At 47.0% G+C, this 19399-nt stretch overlaps 1 protein-coding gene across 1 annotated transcript; it reads left to right on the top strand.

Moving 5' to 3' along the window:
• Nucleotides 1–237: 237 nt before the first annotated feature.
• On the top strand, nucleotides 238–5264 carry LOC123087984 (probable sulfate transporter 3.4). The gene is made up of 7 exons (XM_044510118.1): nucleotides 238–850; nucleotides 1041–1089; nucleotides 1178–1623; nucleotides 3471–3578; nucleotides 3699–3815; nucleotides 3906–4596; nucleotides 4711–5264. Exons 1-7 carry the CDS (start codon nucleotides 473–475, stop codon nucleotides 4923–4925), a joined length of 2004 nt encoding a protein of 667 aa, XP_044366053.1. The 5' UTR covers nucleotides 238–472; the 3' UTR covers nucleotides 4926–5264.
• Nucleotides 5265–19399: the final 14135 nt, after the last annotated feature.

Raw genomic sequence — 19399 nt, 5'->3', positions numbered from 1 at the left:
GCTAAACGCCTTCAAAAAGAAAATCAATACGGGCTAAACTGTTTACCGGTATAATCCGAGCGGCCGGTGATTTTCCGGTGTGTTTCCTGCGGGTAAAAAGCTCAGGCCTCGGTGGCTAATTACAGCGCCCGGTAAATAGTAACCGGAGGGGGGCCCCGCCCAAATTAACCCAACCCTGCCCTACCACCCCGCCCCACGCCGGAGGCGGACGCAGAGGCCGAGGCAGAGGCAGAGTCGCCTTCCTAATCCGCGTCGAGGAGGGAGGGAGGGAATCCTCGGCTTCTCCCGCGCTCCCGCCCCCGTCCCGCCCCGTGCCTATAAAACCCGGCCATCCTCCGACGACGAATCCATCGAGCAGCAACAATCCCAATCCTCTGCTTAGCCGTCGACCTCGTCCTCCTCCTCCCCTGCGCCGGCGGTTGCAGGGAGAGGGCAGGGGATTCACCCTAGCGTGCGCACGCCCGGCCCAGCCATGGTGGTGAACAACAAGGTCGAGACCCTGGCGTTCGACCTGGAGGCGGGGCACGGGCCCGGGGCGAAGCCGGCGGCGGGTTCGGCGGCGCGGCAGCAGCAGCAGCAGCGGCCGGCGGGGATGGTGGCCGTGGAGCTGCACAGGGTGTCGGCGCCGGAGCGGCGGACGACGGCGCGGGCGCTGGGGCAGCGGCTGGCGGAGATCTTCTTCCCCGACGACCCCCTGCACCAGTTCAAGAACCAGTCGCTCGCGCGGAAGCTGGTGCTCGCGCTGCAGTACTTCTTCCCCATCTTCCAGTGGGGCTCCAACTACAGCCTCCGCCTCCTCCGCTCCGACGCCATCGCCGGCCTCACCATTGCCAGCCTCGCCATCCCCCAGGTAATCCATCAACCCGTCCATTGATTTCGCTAGCTGCCTCTCGCCAGGCCAGCGCGCCTTCAATTCGCCGCGCCATTTTTAGCACCTTCCCGTTCTGGTCCATGGCCAAATATACGTGGCCGCCAGCTGCAAGTTTCCTCGATCGGTCGACATTAATTTCTTTCCTTCTCCTCCATGGCGCGTCGTGCAGGGCATCAGCTACGCCAAGCTCGCCAACCTGCCGCCCATCATCGGCCTATGTGAGTCTCACACGCCTCTGCTCCATAATTCAGAGTCATTCATGACGGGGAATTAATGGCTGACTGACGAGATTGTTGGCGCATGCAGATTCGAGCTTCGTGCCGCCGCTGATCTACGCGCTGCTGGGGAGCTCGCGGGACCTGGCGGTGGGCCCGGTGTCGATCGCGTCGCTGGTGATGGGGGCCATGCTCCGGGAGGCGGTGGCGCCGGAGCAGCAGCCCATCCTGTACCTGCAGCTGGCCTTCACCGCCACCTTCTTCGCCGGCCTCTTCCAGGCCTCCCTGGGGTTCCTCCGCCTGGGGTTCATCGTCGACTTCCTCTCCAAGGCCACGCTCACCGGGTTCATGGGCGGCGCCGCCGTCATCGTGTCCCTGCAGCAGCTCAAGGGCCTCCTCGGCATCGTCCACTTCACCACCCACATGGGCTTCGTCGACGTCATGGCCTCCGTCGTCCGCCGCCACAGCGAGTGGCAGTGGCAGACCATCGTCATGGGCGTCGCCTTCCTCGCCGTCCTCCTCGGCACACGCCAAATCGTAAGTTACCCCACCACCTATGCTGCTCTGCCTCTGCCTCTGTCTCTGTCTAGCTCATAGCACAATGTTTAGCTCCAATATAATTTAGCCATATTTAGTTGCAATTCTCCTAAGTAATAAAACTAATTAATTACATATTATGACATTAACCATAGCTAGTTTCAGTTTTACTAACCATAGAAATGATTAGGATTAGGATACATATATGCATCCCTTTTCTTGTTTCTTGAAAACTAGTAGAAAAGAAAAAAGAAAAAGGCAGGTTTAGTCATCATTTGCCAATTAGTGGGCTAATGGTTTCTAGAATTATTTGACCATGGGCCAGTATGGACAGGTAGCAACTAGGAAAGGTAGAATTTTGCATAAAGGGGAGGTGGTGATTAAGCCCATAAAAGTGGGGCAGTACAATGGAGGGACCCAAAGGGTGCTTCCCACTAACAAGGAATTTCACTCCACTCAAACATAGCTAATGGCTAACAATTAGTGGCAGGGTGATCTTAAGCACCTAGCTCCTGCTTGTTGGGACCTGACAATGCTGGGATATCATCTTTCCGAAAGGAAAAAAAAACATTCTTATTTCAACTTGACTTCATCACAGCAATAAACGAATCCCTTAATTGCTTTACTTTAATTTGTTTCCTCGGAACAACATTCGACGGTATCCGAAGTACACTCGAAATAGGTATATCATCATAAGAATCATAAGAAAGAAATGCCCTATGATTAATTGGAGAGCATGGCTAATAGCTTGGTCCAATCAGTTAGAACTTTTCAAACTCTTTCAGTTTGTCTAAATGCTAATAGTACTTTAGACTGTCCTAACAAGAGCTTTTTTAGACTTGCTTTGTTTAGCTGAACAATTGGTATGATCAGAAAAGCCTAGTTCCTCCCTATGGGAGACCTAACCTTCCAAGATATCTGAATGACAATAGACTGAAACATGGTGCCAAAAAGTGCCTGTTGGCCCTAGAGCACATGCACTTTGAAGATTGTATATATATGATTGCTAAAGGCAGTTCAAATTAGTATAGTCCTCTTCATTCAAACAAATCAGTACTATCTACGTCCCTTTCTCCTTCACAAAAGTGTCACTGTTTCCTTCAGCAAAAAAAAGGGCAGATTAAAGATTCAGTCATACCAAACATATATGTTTTGAAGCCAAACCTAACCTGTCTGAGCAGTTTCAGTTTGGCCATGCACATACAGCTGCCATGTTCATAGCTTGCATTAGTTTACATAAACTCTGCTAGGCCAAACGCATCAATCAGTTTGGAGTAAGACGTGTGCCATTGTGTGTGGCCTTGGTTAGAATCTATTCTGTAATGGCCGGTGACCCTTTGCAGCCTGCCCCCTTTTCCCTTTTTGGGAGAATGTAGCGAATTTGGTCTCTGATGTGTCACCTGTTAAGCGAGTAGTTGGTCACAATCTTTCCTCATCTGCATGGTATTTTCCTCTGTAAAATCTGGAGATGATGATTGACAAACACCCCCCGCGAAGCCGTGATAACGCGTCGCGAAATCCTGATTGACAAGCGGGCCATCGCCAGTTCGCGTGATGGTTTTCCGTTTGCAGCAGAGTTGGTTAAGACTGGTGACGGTTCAGCTCTTGACATGAGAAGATGGGTAACTTGACAGCTTAATTTCCACCTCAAAATTGCCCATGTATGATAAGAAAAACTACTGTAGTAAATTTATTTATGAGGCAAACAGCTGTCCTGTTTAAATTCTTCAGTTAGCCTGTCTGCAATTTGTTTTTCTCTTGCTCTGTTTTTGGTGAAAATAATTCAGCAATATCAATCAGATGTAGTACTGACCAATCACACATTTTTACACCTTGTTCTTCTGCAGAGCGCTCGGAATCCAAGGCTTTTCTGGGTGTCGGCGGCGGCTCCCCTGACGTCGGTGATCGTCTCCACCGTCATCTCCTACTTCTGCAGAGGCCACGGCATCAGCATCGTAAGCACGACATTTTTCTTCTTCAGTAGCATCTCTGACCGTGCTTCAAGCTTGAAAAATCAAAGAAACATTCATAACCCGTCCATGATCAATATGCAAAATGCTGTCTTTGTCGCGCAGATCGGCGACCTCCCGAGGGGAGTGAACCCTCCATCCATGAACATGCTCGTCTTCAGCGGCTCCTACGTGGCTCTGGCCGTCAAGACCGGGATCATGACCGGCATCCTGTCCCTCACCGTAAGACCAATCAATCAATCAATCTCTGAAAATGTTCATGTCAGTTTTGTTGCAGCGTTTTGATCTGACGACGATGTTGGATGTTTGCAGGAGGGGATCGCGGTGGGCCGGACGTTCGCGTCGATCAACAACTACAACGTGGACGGGAACAAGGAGATGATGGCGATCGGGGTGATGAACATGGCGGGGTCCTGCGCCTCCTGCTACGTCACCACGGGCTCCTTCTCCCGCTCCGCCGTCAACTACAGCGCCGGCTGCCGGACGGCGGTGTCCAACATCGTCATGGCCGCCGCCGTGCTGGTGACGCTGCTCTTCCTGATGCCGCTGTTCCACTACACGCCCAACGTGATCCTGTCGGCCATCATCATCACCGCGGTGGCCGGGCTGATCGACGTCCGCGGCGCCGCCAAGCTGTGGAAGGTGGACAAGCTGGACTTCTGCGCGTGCGTGGCCGCCTTCCTCGGCGTGCTCCTCGTGTCCGTCCAGGTCGGCCTGTCGGTGGCCGTGGGCATCTCGCTGTTCAAGATCCTGCTGCAGGTGACCCGGCCCAACACCGTCGTCATGGGGCTGGTCCCCGGCACGCAGAGCTACCGCAGCGTGGCGCAGTACCGCGAGGCCGTGCGCGTGCCGCCGTTCCTCGTCCTCGGCGTCGAGTCGGCCATCTACTTCGCCAACTCCACCTACCTGGTGGAGCGGATCATGCGGTACCTCCGCGAGGAGGAGGAGCGCGCCGCCAAGGCCAACCTCTGCGCCGTCCGCTGCATCGTCCTCGACATGAGCGGTGAGTCTGTCTCCCCGTCGGTGCAAACTAAATTAAAAGATCGCCATTGTTGTTCCTCGCATCCAAGCTCCAAGATGGATTCACTGACGAACGAAGTTGATTGATTGATTGCAGCGGTGACGGCGATCGACACGAGCGGGCTGGACGCGCTGGCGGAGATGAAGCGGGTGCTGGACAAGCGGGGGATCGACCTGGTGCTGGCGAACCCGGTGGGGTCGGTGACGGAGAGGATGTACAACTCGGTGGTGGGGGAGACGTTCGGGTCGGACCGCATCTTCTTCAGCGTCGCCGAGGCCGTCGCGGCGGCGCCGTACAAGGCGCAGCCCTAGACGCCGCCATAGACCAGCAAGCAGTAGGGTGCATAGATGAAGAAGAAGAAGAAGATTAAGAAGAAGAAGAAGAAGAATTAATCAGGGTGCAGATCAGTGTTGGTGTGCTTGATGAAAATTACTTACTCAGGATGCAGAGTGTGGTTAGGGTAATTAAGTAAGGCCGGAATAACGGCGGTGCTGATCTCTCTTCTCTTCACTCCCGTGGAGAAGAGGTTTTTGTTTTTGGATGAAGAAGAAAATGTACCCCTAATCAGCATGCGCGCGGTTGTTGTAGAAGGAGAAGATGTAAGTTGATGCAGATGTAATCAATGGAAGTTGGTTAAATTTCGTAGTATACATCATGTCCAACTCATTCTTACCGCTTGCTCAGTTGGAAGGCGACGGTAAATCCCCTGCGAGTCAAAATCCCCCTCAATCCACTCCAATCTTCTTCAAGAGTGCATGAGCTCATAGAAGATCATAGAAGAGTTGCAACGGTCAAGGGGTAACCTTGTCAACATCGCCGATTGTAGGGGCAGCAGGCCGACAAGGACTAACTAGGTCTCCGAGAACATGTGTAGTGGTGCCTCTTTTCTTTTTCAGAAAAAGTTCATTGCCAATTGTCACGTTTTCAACTTCACATACAACCTCTCGGCGTCATAGATGGCGACAATATGTGATGGGAAGAGGAATGGGGAAAGGAAGGAAAGAGAAGGCGACCGATGGTCGATAAGGCAAAGTTGAGTGCATGCATCCCCCTCCCCCGCCCCCCTCCACCCACCCACCAACACAAGCGTGCATGGTCTTGAGTTGAGGTTATCTGCGATGACGCGGCAGGGGGGGGGGGGGTGATGAGAGAGTGCAAGTGAACATCGATGGCAGGGGATGGTAAGTTGGCAACAGTGAGGGCAGTGGCGACGTCAGGCGATGCATGGAGAAAGGTGTGTAGGGATGAAGAACATTGAGAGGAAGGGGCGCATGTATTTACACGCGATAGTTCGAGGCTTAATGTCGCCTAGAATATCTTGCTTTTCTTTTATCCGCCTTCGTTTTAGGAACAAAGCTTGTTTCTTTGTCTTCCATAACAATCACATTATTATATGTTTCATAAATGATAACTGTGGAGTGTTCGTTGGAATGTTCTTGCAACGAATTTGTTGGTTGATGTTCGATATCCTGGCATGAATTGCGGTGCAAAGGTGTTCATTTTTTTATTTGGTTCACAATTTTGAATGGTCAATAATTTCGCAAATCAATCCGCAACAATCAGCTTATAAAAATACATCAGTCTCGCACCCTCTCATCACCTCACAAAAAATGCCATCATGTGACACTATAGCACCAATATAATACATGTGGTCACCACTGCATCCCTGCATATGTGTGGGTCAATTTGGAGATAACACATAATTATAACGGACCTTATCCCTTCCCTGCTACAGTGTTGAAGGGCGATTTCTGAAAGCGCTTGTTCGATCCACCTCGCCGTCGGTGATTTGCCGGTTCCCTCTCCCTCCGGTGGCCGCTGCGGCGGCGGGAGGGTGGGGGGACCCCGGATCTCGACGTGTATATAGCGGTAGGGTCGAGTAGGCTTCCAGCCGGTGGCGTTCAGGAGATGGCGGCGCGGTCGGAGTGGAGTTTTGGGGCGGCGCTCGTCCTCTTCGGTGGTGGGGCTCCATGGAGATCCGCTGCGGTTCGGCCGCCTTGTCCACGCTCGCAGTTCCTCGGAGCTGCTGTGCGTGCCCTTCCATCACCGGAGTCCGAGGAGCGGCGGATCCGGACGTTTGAAGAAGCTGAAGGAGTTGATGGTGGTGAGCAAGGCGATGGCGTCGGCGGAGCAGGATGGAGGCTCTCCGGAGCCGAGGTTCGACGACTTCCCGTCCGCAGAGGGGCTTCTCCCGATCCAAGGTTTGAGTGGAGCAGCAGCGGCGGCGCGCCATCGGCATGTCCTGGTCGTCGGCGGCGGCATCGAGATCCAGAAGGGCTTTTTTGTAATTTTCTCTTTGTTCTGGATCGTTCTGTAAGAACCTTGCTCTAATATTATCAGCTCTTTTCCCGCAAAAAAAAACACATAATTATAACCCCCAAAAGGATCCATCAAAATACCAAATTATAAATAAAAAAGAAAACATACATCATCATCCCCCCCCCCAATCCCCCACACACACCAAACCATATTTTAGTGAAATCTCAACAACACCAACTATGCAGCGAAGCGCGCCCAGTCCTTCTATTATCCTATCGAACATCCACATGCAATTAATACCATACTTTTTTCTTGAACTTTCAATTAATACAGTACCTTATATGAACTTGCATTGCATGTATGCATTTACTGCTATGAACAAAAGAGCATAATCAACATCCACAAAATGGTCAATCAAGCTGAATGTTGATGGCTCGTTCCATGCCGAAGAAGGTTCAGGCGCAACAGGGACTGTTTTGAGAGATGAGAAGGGGCAACTTTTAGCAGCACAACACGGGGGGGGGGGGGGGGGGATGTGATGACAGAAGAAGTGATGGCTATGCGTGACGGTCTAGCTTTGGCAAATGCTATGGGTTTATATAGGATTGAAGCGGAGTCTGATTCTTGCACTGTGGTGAATTATTGGCAAGGACAGAACCAATGGTGGGATGTAGCAGTGGCGATTTTTGTCGAATGCATAGATTTGGTAACATAGGAAAGGTCATCTTCAAGCATTGTTTTCGTGATGCAAATTTTGTAGCACATGAGCCAGCTAAATTTAGTTTTCGTAAAGCGCGATGACCATTGGACTAATGAGCCTATTGGGTTCTTAATTAGCAAACTGGTAACCGATGTAATTATTCTTTAGGTTAATAAAGCTAGTCAGGATGGCCTTTTCCAAAACAAAGAAAAACCATTCTAAGAATATAAGGACCCCTGCATTTTGATATAGTTAAAAAGTGCCCCTGGAATTTGCCATCTGTGTAAAAACACAAACAACAAATGCATCATATAATGGCAAATTCTCTGTCAGCAAACACCCCTAAATCAGCCCATCGTGTGACAAAGCCCCCTCCACATCCCCTTCTTTTATATAAGGGGAAAAAGTAAAATCATTAATTAAGGAGTACTTCTTCCAAAGATCATCCCTACGTCCTCAGGTTGTGAAAAAAAAAACAGAAAACACGTTTTTTCCCGTTTCCGAGAGACACGGTTGTGCCAAAGCACAACCGTGCCTCTCATGAAAGCAAAACCGTGCCTCTCGCGGAAGGAAAGAAAAACAGAAAACACATTTCTTTCTCCGTTTCCGAGAGACATGGCCGCGCCTCTCGCAAAAGTAAAACAGTGCCTCTCGTGGAAGAAAAAAAAATAGAAAATGTGTTTTTTTCGTTTTCGAGAGGCACGGTCGTGCCTTTCGCGAAAGCACAACCGTGCCTCTCGTGGAAGCAAAATTGTTCCTCTCGCGGAAGGAAAGAAAAACAGAAAACACATTTCTTTCTCCGTTTCCGAGAGGCACGGCCGTGCCTGTCGTGAAAGTAAAACAATGTCTCTCCCGGAAGGAAAAAAACAAAAGATGTGTTTTTTTCCATTTGCGAGAGGCATGGCTGTGCCTCTCGTGAAAGAAAAAAAACGCGATTTTGGCGGGATTTTTTTTTGTCCAAAAGCTAAAGAAGACAGATAGAAAACCAAAAAAGTCAGAAAAAACCCTGAGAAAAACCGTTTAAAAAGCCGAAAACGCGTGCGAGAAAGTAAAAATAAGAACAAAATCTGAAGGGAGCGCCTAGAGCGCGACACGCGGCGGCGGCTGAGAGCGCGTCTGAGGCTCCCGACGGAGCGCTTGTTAACTAGTTGTTCTTTTTGTTGGGTTTCGTAGTAATTTCAAAAATTTCCTACGCACACGCAAGATCATGTGATGCATAGCAACGAGAGGAGAGAGTGTTGTCTACGTACCCACGCAGACCGACTGCGGAAGCGTTGACGCAACGTAGAGGAAGTAGTCGTACGTCTTCCCGATCCAACCGATCAAGCACCGAAACTACGGCACCTCCGAGTTCGAGCACACGTTCAGCTCGATGACAATCCCCGGACTCCGATCCAGCAAAGTGTCGGGGAAGAGTTCCGTCAGCACGACGGCGTGGTGACGATCTTGATGAACTACAGCAGCAGGGCTTCGCCTAAACTCCGCTACAGTATTATCGAGGAATATGGTGGCTGGGGGCGCCGCACACGGCTAAGGAATAGATCACGTGGATCAACTTGTTGTGTCTTTGATGCTAGCCCTGCCCCTCTATTTATATGTTGAGCCCCGGGGTCGAAACTTGGAGCAAAAGCCTCCTCAAAGTCGGTTTTTCCCGAAAGGCAAGAGTCCCACTCGGACTCCAGGACCAAACACCACAATCCTTGGCGTCTGGCCCAGACGCCATGGGCCTCGGCGTCTAGCCCAGGGCCAGACGCCAGGGTCTCCGGCGTTTGGCCCCCTGGACTCCGCAAAACTCCTTTTGCACCGATCTAAAGCCTCATGGGCTTGACCCCTTGGCCTAACCATATCATCCAATATATGAATCTTTACGTCTCGACCATTTCGAGACTCCTCGTCATGTCCCCAATCTCATCCGGGACTTCGAACTCCTTCGGTACATCAAAACATGTAAACTCATAATATAACTGTCATCGTAACCTTAAGCGTGCGGACCCTACGGGTTCGAGAACAATGTAGACATGACCGAGACACGTCTCCGGTCAATAACCAATAGCGGGACCTGGATGCCCATATTGGCTCCTACATATTCTACGAAGATCATTATCGGTCAGACCGCATAACAACATACGTTGTTCCCTTTGTCATCGGTATGTTACTTGCCCGAGATTCGATCGTCGGTATCCAATACCTAGTTCAATCTCGTTACTGACAAGTCTCTTTACTCGTTCCGTAATACATCATCTCACAACTAACATATTAGTTGCAGTGCTTGCAAGGCTTATGTGATGTGCATTACCGAGAGGGCCCAGAGATACCTCTCCGACAATCGGAGTGACAAATCCTAATCTCGAAATACGCCAACCCAACATCTACTTTTGGAGACATCTATAATGCTCCTTTATAATCACCCAGTTACGTTGTGACGTTTGGTAGCACCCAAGGTGTTCCTCCGGCAAACGGGAGTTGCATAATCTCATAGTTATAGGAACATGTATAAGTCATGAAGAAAGCAATAGCAACATACTAAACGATCAGGTGCTAAGCTAATGGAATGGGTCATGTCAATCAGATCATTCAACTAATGATGTGACCTCGTTACTCAAATAACAACTCTTTTGTCTATGGTTAGGAAACATAACCATCTTTGATTAACGAGCTAGTCAAGTAGAGGCATACTAGTGACACTCTGTTTGTCTATGTATTCACACATGTATTATGTTTCCGGTTAATACAATTCTAGCATGAATAATAAACATTTATCATGATATAAGGAAATAAATAATAACTTTATTATTGCCTCTAGGGCATATTTCCTTCAGTCTCCCACTTGCACTAGAGTCAATAATCTAGTTCACATCGCCATGTGATTTAACAGCAATAGTTCACATCACCATGTGATTAACACCCATAGTTCACATCGCTATGTGACCAACACCCAAAGGGTTTACTAGATTCAGTAATCTAGTTCACATCGCTATGTGATTAACACCCAAGGAGTACTAAGGTGTGATCATGTTTTGCTTGTGAGAGAATCTTAGTCAACGGGTCTGCCACATTGAGATCCTCATGTATTTTGCAAATTTCTATGTCAACAATGCTCTGCATGGAGCTACTCTAGCTAATTGCTCCCACTTTCAATATGTATCTAGATCGAGACTTAGAGTCATCTAGATTAGTGTCAAACTTGCATCGGCGTAACCCTTTACGACGAACCTTTTTTTTCACTTCCATAATAGAGAAACATATCCTTATTCCACTAAGGACAATTTTGACCGCTGTCCAGTGATCTACTCCTAGATCACTATTGTACTCCCTTGTCAAACTCAGTGCAGGGTATACAATAGATCTGGTATACAGCATGGCATACTTTATAGAACCTATGACTGAGGCATAGGAAATGACTTTCATTCTCTTTCTATTTTTTTTGTGGTCGGGATTTGAGTCTTACTCAATTTCATACCTTTGCAACACAGGCAAGAACTCTTTCTTTAACTGTTCCATTTTGAACTATTTCAAAATCTTGCCAAGGTATGTACTCATTGAAAATCTTATCAAGCGTCTTGATCTATCTCAATAGATCTTGATGCTCAATATATAAGTAGCTTTTTACTGAGGTCTTTTCTTTTTAAAGAACTCCTTTAAAACACTCCTTTATGCTTTGCAGAAAAAATTCTACATCATTTCTGATCAACAATATGTCACTCACATATACTAATCAGAAAGGCTGTAGTGCTCCCCACTCACTTTATTGTAAATACAGGCTTCATCGTAAGTCCATATAAAACTATATGCTTTGATCAACTTATCAAAGCGTATATTCCAACTCCGAGATGCTTGCACCAGTCCATAGATGGATCGCTGGAGCTTGCACATTTTGTTAGCACCTTTAGGATTGACAAAACCTTCCGGTTGCATCATATACAACTCTTCTTCCAGAAATCCATTCAGGAATGCAGTTTTGTTTATCCATTTACCAGATTTCATAAAATGCGGCAATTACTAACATGATTCGGACAGACTCAAGCATAGATACGAGTGAGAAACTCTCATCGTAGTCAACACCTTGAACTTGTCGAAAACCTTTTGCAACAATTCTAGCTTTGTAGATAGTAACACTACTATCAGCGTCCGTCTTCCTCTTGAAGATCCATTTATTTTCTATGGCTTGCCGATCATAGGGCAAGTCAACCAAAGTCCATACTTTGTTCTCATACATGGATCATATCTCAGATTTCATGGCTTCAAGCCACTTTGCGGAATCTGGGCTCACCATCGCTTCTTCATAGTTCGTAGGTTCATCATGATCTAGTAGCATGACTTCCAGAAAAGGATTATCGTACCACTCTGGCGCGGATCTTACTCTGGTTGATCTACGAGGTTCAGTAGTATCTTGTTCTGAAGTTTCATGATCATCATCATTAGCTTCCTTACTAACTGGTGTAGGTGTCACAGAAACAGTTTTCTGGGATGTACTACTTTCCAATAAGGGAGCAGGTACAGTTACCTCGTCAAGTTCTACTTTCCTCCCACTCACTTCTTTCGAGAGAAACTCCTTCTCCAGAAAGTTTCCGAATTTAGCAACAAAAGTCTTGCCTTCGGATCTGTGATAGAAGGTGTATCCAATAGTTTCCTTTGGATATCCTATGAAGACGCACTTCTCCGATTTGAGTTTGAGCTTATCAGGATGAAACTTTTTCATATAAGCATCGCAACCCCAAATTTAAGAAACGACAGCTTAGGTTTCTTTCCAAACCATAGTTCACACGGTGTCGTCTCAACGGTTTTAGATGGTGCCCTATTTAACGTGAATGCAGCTGTCTCTAATGCATAACCCCAAAACGATAGTGGTAGATCCGTAAGAGACATCATAGATTGCACTATATATCTAATAAAGTACGGTTATGACGTTCGGACACACCATTATGCTGTGGTGTTTCATGTGGCATGAGTTTGTGAAACTATTCCACATTGTTTTAATTGAAGACCAAACTCGTAACTCAAATATTTGTCTCCGCGATCAGATCGTAGAAACTTTATTTTCTTGTCACGATGATTTTCCACTTCACTCTGAAATTCTTTGAACTGTTCAAATGTTTCAAACTTATGTTTCATCAAGTAGATATCCCCATATCTGCTCAAATCATCTGTGAAGGTCAGAAAATAATGATACCTGCTGCAAGCTTTAATATTCACCGGACCACATACATCAGTATGTATGATCTCCAACAAATCTGTTGCTTGCTTCATTGTTCCGGAGAACGGCGTTTTAGTCATCTTGCCCAAAAGGCATGGTTCGCAAGCATCAAATGATTCATAATCAAGTGATTCCAAAATCCCATCAGCATGGAGTTTCTTCATGCGCTTTACACCAATATGACCTAAACGGCAGTGCTACAAATAAGTTGCACTATCATTATTAACTTTGCATCTTTTGGTTTCAATATTATGATTATGTGTATCACTACGATCGAGATCCAACGAACTATTTTCATTGGGTGTGTAACCATATAAGGTTTTATTCATGTAAACAGAACAACAATTTATTCTCTTACTTAAATGAATAACCGTATTACAATAAACATGATCAAATCATATTCATGCTCAACGCAAACACCAAATAACACTTATTCAGGTTCAACACTAATCCCGAAAGTATAGGGAGTGTGCGATGATGATCATATCAATCTTGGAACCACTTCCAACACACATCGTCACTTCACCCTTAACTAGTCTCTGTTTATTCTGCAACTCCCGTTTCGAGTTACTAATCTTAGCAACTGAACTAGTATCAAATACTGAGGGGTTGCCATAAACACTAGTAAAGTACACATCAATAACATGTATATAAAATATACTTATGTTCACTTTGCCATCCTTCTTATCTGCCAATCACTTGGGGTAGTTCCGCTTCAAGTGACCAGTCCCTTTGCAGTAGAAACACTTAGTCTCAGGCTTAGGACCAGACTTGGGCTTCTTCACTTGAGCAGCAACTTGCTTGCTGTTCTTCTTGAAGTTCCCCTTCTTCCCTCTGCCCTTTGAAACCAGTGGTCTTGTCTACTATCAACACTTGATGTTTTTTCTCGATTTCTACCTTCGTCAATTTCCGCATTACGAAGAGCTTGGGAATCGTTTCCGTTATCCCTTGCATATCATAGTTCATCACGAAGTTCTACTAACTTGGTGATGGTGCCTAGAGAATTCTGTCAATCACTATCTTAACTTGATGTTTTTTCTCGATTTCTACCTTCGTCAATTTCCGCATTACGAAGAGCTTGGGAATCGTTTCCGTTATCCCTTGCATATCATAGTTCATCACGAAGTTCTACTAACTTGGTGATGGTGCCTAGAGAATTCTGTCAATCACTATCTTATCTGGAAGATTAACTCCCACTTGATTCAAGCGATTGTAGTACTCAGACAATCTGGGCACATGCTCACTAGTTGAGCGATTCTCCTCCATCTTTTAGCTATAGAACTTGTTGGAGACTTTATATCTCTCAACTCGGGTATTTGCTTGAAATATTAACTTCAACTCCTGAAACATCTCATATGGTCCATGACGTTCAAAACGTCTTTGAAGTCCCGATTCTAAGCCATTAAGCATGGTGCACTAAACTATCAAGTAGTCATCATATTGATCTAGCTAAACGTTCATAACGTCTGCATCTGCTCCTGCAATAGGTCCGTCACCTAGCGGTGCATTAAGGACATAATTCTTCTGTGCAGCAATGAGGATAAACCTCAGATCACGGATCCAATCCGCATCATTGCTACTAACATCTTTCAACACAATTTTCTCTAGGAACATATCAAAATAAACACAGGGAAGCAACAACGCGAGCTATTGATCTACAACATAATTTGCAAAATACTACCAGGACTAAGTTCATGGTAAATTTAAGTTCAATTAATCATATTATTTAAGAACTCCCACTTAGATAGACATCCCTCTAATCCTCTAAGTGATTACGTGATCCAAATCAACTAAACCATGACCGATCATCACGTGAGATGGAGTAGTTTTCAATGGTGAACATCGTTATGTTGATGATATCTACTATATGATTCACGCTCGACCTTTCGGTCTCCGTGTTCCGAGGCCATATCTGCATATGCTAGGCTCGTCAAGTTTAACCTGAGTATTCTGCGTGTGCAAAACTGGCTTGCACCCGTTGTAGATGGACGTAGAGCTTATCACACCCGATCATCACGTGGTGTCTGGGCACGACGAACTTTGGCAACGGTGCATACTCAGGGAGAACACTTCTTGATAATTTAGTGAGAGATCATCTTATAATGCTACCGTCAATCAAATCAGATAAGATGCATAAAAAGATAAACATCACATGCAATCAATATAAGTGATATGATATGGTCATCATCATCTTGTGCTTGTGATCTCCATCTCCGAAGCACCGTCATGATCACCATCGTCACCGGCGCGACACCTTGATCTCCATCGTAGCATCGTTGTTGTCTCGCCAATCTTATGCTTCCACGACTATCACTACGTTTAGTAATAAAGTAAAGCATTACATCGCGATTGCATTGCATACAATAAAGCGACAACCATATGGCTCCTGCCAGTTGCCGATAACTCGGTTACAAAACATGATCATCTCATACAATAAAATTCAGCATCATGCCTTGACCATATCACATCACAACATGCCCTGCAAAAACAAGTTAGACGTCCTCTACTTTGTTGTTGCATGTTTTACGTGGCTGCTACGGGCTTAAGTAAGAACCAATCTCACCTACGCATCAAAACCACAACGATAGTTTGTCAAATAGACTCCGTTTTAACCTTCTCAAGGACCGGGCGTAGCCATACTCGGTTCAACTAAAGTTGGAGAGACAGTCGCCCGCAAGCCATCTATGTGCAAAGCACGTCGAGGGAACCGGTCTCGCGTAAGCGTACGCGTAAGGTTGGTCCGGGTCGTCTCGTCCAACAATACCGCCGAACCAAAGTATGACATGCTGGTAGGCAGTATGACTTGTATCGTCCACAACTCACTTGTGTTCTACTCGTGCATATAACATCAACATAAGTAACCTAGGCTCGGATGCCACTGTTGGGTTTCGTAGTAATTTCAAAAAATTTCCCACGCACACGCAAGATCATGTGATGCATAGCAACGAGAGGAGAGAGTGTTGTCTACGTACCCACGCAGACCGACTGCGGAAGCGTTGACGCAACGTAGAGGAAGTAGTCGTACGTCTTCCCGATCCAACCGATCAAGCACCGAAACTACGGCACCTCCGAGTTCGAGCACACATTCAGCTCGATGACAATCCCCGGACTCCGATCCAGCAAAGTGTCGGGAAAGAGTTCCGTCAGCACGACGGCGTGGTGATGATCTTGATGAACTACAGCAGCAGGGCTTCGCCTAAACTCCGCTACAGTATTATCGAGGAATATGGTGGCTGGGGGCGCCGCACACGGCTAAGGAATAGATCACGTGGATCAACTTGTTGTGTCTTTGGTGCTAGCCCTGCCCCTCTATTTATATGTTGAGCCCCGGGGTCGAAACTTGGAGCAAAAGCCTCCTCAAAGTCGGTTTTTCCCGAAAGGCAAGAGTCCCACTCGGACTCCAGGACCAAACACCACAATCCTCGGCGTCTGGCCCAGACGCCATGGGCCTCGGCGTCTGGCCCAGGGCCAGACGCCAGGGTCTCCGGCGTTTGGCCCCCTGGACTCCGCAAAACTCCTTTTGCACCGATCTAAAGCCTCATGGGCTTGACCCCTTGGCCTAACCATATCATCCAATATATGAATCTTTACGTCTCGACCATTTCGAGACTCCTCGTCATGTCCCCAATCTCATCCGGGACTCCGAACTCCTTCGGTACATCAAAACATGTAAACTCATAATATAACTGTCATCGTAACCTTAAGCGTGCGGACCCTACGGGTTCGAGAACAATGTAGACATGACCGAGACACGTCTCCGGTCAATAACCAATAGCGGGACCTGGATGCCCATATTGGCTCCTACATATTCTACGAAGATCTTTATCGGTCAGACCGCATAACAACATACGTTGTTCCCTTTGTCATCGGTATGTTACTTGCCCGAGATTCGATCGTCGGTATCCAATACCTAGTTCAATCTCGTTACCACTACTAGAAAAACCTCTACTAATGGCGCACCTATTATGGCCATTAATGGCGCATCTGTGGTGCGCCACTAACAGCACGCCATTAGTAATTTTTACTAATGGCGCACCAGTGGTGCGCCATTAGTATCTGGTATACTAATGGCGCACCACTGGTGCGCCATTAGTATAGGCCACGGTGCGCCATTAGTATGCCTCCCAGGGGCCAGGTGCTTTGGATACTAATGGCGCACCACAACTAGATGCGCCATTAGTAACCGCGGCATACTAATGGCGCACTTTCCTGTGATGCGCCATTAGTGATGCGTCATTTAGAATCTAGATCTAGTTGAGGATTTTTTGCCCATTTTTTTGCTCGTTTTTTTTGCTTGTTTTTTGGCACGACAATATTCTCAAATTTTGTTCCTGTTGTTTTTGGATCTTGTTGCCATGGTCTTTTGCCGGAGAGGAGGAGGAGCTCGCCGGAGAGGAGGAGGAGGAGCTCACCGGAGAGGAGGGAGGAGGATCTCACCGGAGAGGAGGGAGGAGGAGCTCACCGGAGAGGAGGGAGGAGGAGCTCACCGGAGAGGAGGGAGGAGGAGCTCACCGGAGAGGAGGGGATTTTTTGCCTCACCGAAGAGGAGGGAGGAGGGAAAGGAGGGAGGAGGGAGAAGAAACCATGAGGGGAGGGGAGGGGAGGGGAGGGGAGGGGAGGAGGGAGGAGGGAGGAGGGAGGAGGGAGGAGGAGGTCGCCGGAGAGGAGGGAGAAGAAACCATGAGGGGAGGGGAGGGGAGGGGAGGGGAGGGGAGGGGAGGGGAGGGGAGGAGGGAGGAGGGAGGAGGGAGGAGGTAGGAGGAGGTCGCCGCAGAGGAGGAGAGAAGGGAAGATGAAATGAAGAGAGGAGGAGAGGACCAGCCATATATACGGCATACTAATGGCGCACCGCGGGCAGGTGCGCCATTAGTAATTTTTTTTTATTTTTTTCATTTATTTTGAATTTTGAAGGCGGGAAGATACTAATGGCGCACCATGGTCAGGTGCGCCATTAGTAATTTTTTTTATTTTTTTGATTTATTTTGAATTTTGAAGGCGGGAAGATACTAATGGCGCACCATGGTCAGGTGCGCCATTAGTAATTTTTTTTATTTTTTTGATTTATTTTGAATTTTGAAGGCGGGAAGATACTAATGACGCACCATGGTCAGGTGCGCCATTAGTAAGTTTGAATTTTTTTGATTTTTTTTGCCTCTCTAGATCTTAAAAGCCCCGTATCTTTTTTTCTGTTAGGTTTTTGAGGATTTTGGAAATGTTTAACGGGGTTTTGGATGTAACTTTTCGAGTAGATGATTTTTCATATAAAAAACTTTTTCATCCGAGTTAGTATGCAAAAGTTATGCCCATTTTTACAAATTCTCGCGAGATTTTGCAAATGAAGTCAAAATTCATATTTGCAAATTTTCCCAACAACTAGGTCACATATCACGTGGGAAACTTATTTTCTTTTATTTTTTTGACATTTTTATCATTCTGTTTTATTTTTTTTAAAACTGAAAAGGCAATCCACGGGGGGGGGGGGGGTGCATTCGGTGGAAGTGGTGGCCAAGGTTACTAATGGCGCACCGTGGCATGGTGCGCCATTACTAGTTTAACTAGTAATGGCGCACCACACACACGGTGCGCCATTAGTATGTTTGGACAGGCGCACTAGTTCAAAAAAAAAATTTGGTACTAATGGCGCACCGTAGGCAGGGTGCGCCATTAGTAGTTTCAACACTAATGGCGCATCAGAAGGTGGTGCGCCATTAGTATATACTAATGGCGCACCACATGTCTGGTGCGCCATTAGTGCCATTTCCATCTATAGCCCTTTTCCTAGTAGTGTACTGACAAGTCTCTTTACTCGTTCCGTAATACATCATCTCACAACTAACATATTAGTTGCAGTGCTTGCAAGGCTTATGTGATGTGCATTACCGAGAGGGCCCAGAGATACCTCTCCGACAATCGGAGTGACAAATCCTAATCTCGAAATACGCCAACCCAACATCTACTTTTGGAGACATCTGTAATGCTCCTTTATAATCACCCAGTTACGTTGTGACGTTTGGTAGCACCCAAGGTGTTCCTCCGGCAAACGGGAGTTGCATAATCTCATAGTTATAGGAACATGTATAAGTCATGAAGAAAGCAATAGCAACATACTAAACGATCAGGTGCTAAGCTAATGGAATGGGTCATGTCAATCAGATCATTCAACTAATGATGTGACCTCGTTACTCAAATAACAACTCTTTTGTCTATGGTTAGGAAACATAACCATCTTTGATTAACGAGCTAGTCAAGTAGAGGCATACTAGTGACACTCTGTTTGTCTATGTATTCACACATGTATTATGTTTCCGGTTAATACAATTCTAGCATGAATAATAACATTTATCATGATATAAGGAAATAAATAATAACTTTATTATTACATCTAGGGCATATTTCCTTCACTTTTTTTAGGGGTGCGCTCGTTAACTGGTTGCTCTCGGGAAAAAAAAAGCCTCTGTCTCTCCTCGCACAAAGAAGAAAAAGAGTGTGTCTTGGGCCCAGGACATCACACATTGTTCGTCTAGCCCATCGTGGGCCGCCACGCCAGGCCCATCTCTACCCGGACCAGCCCGGGCCCGGCGTGAGAGCGACAGGGCCGTTGACTGAAACAACGGACGGCTGAGATGCGGCCG

The sequence above is a fragment of the Triticum aestivum genome, chromosome 4A, assembly GCF_018294505.1.
Source record: "Triticum aestivum cultivar Chinese Spring chromosome 4A, IWGSC CS RefSeq v2.1, whole genome shotgun sequence".
NCBI classification, from domain to species: domain Eukaryota; kingdom Viridiplantae; phylum Streptophyta; class Magnoliopsida; order Poales; family Poaceae; genus Triticum; species Triticum aestivum.
This window is presented reverse-complemented; position numbering and strand designations above follow the sequence as displayed.

Bases quoted from the DNA above. Each gene is read 5' to 3' on its own strand.
- LOC123087984 (XM_044510118.1), top strand. From the start codon at position 473: ATGGTGGTGAACAACAAGGTCGAGACCCTGGCGTTCGACCTGGAGGCG. The intron at 1,090-1,177 runs GTGAGTCTCACA...TGGCGCATGCAG, and splicing joins GCCGCCCATCATCGGCCTAT to ATTCGAGCTTCGTGCCGCCG. The intron at 3,579-3,698 runs GTAAGCACGACA...TTTGTCGCGCAG, and splicing joins GAGGCCACGGCATCAGCATC to ATCGGCGACCTCCCGAGGGG.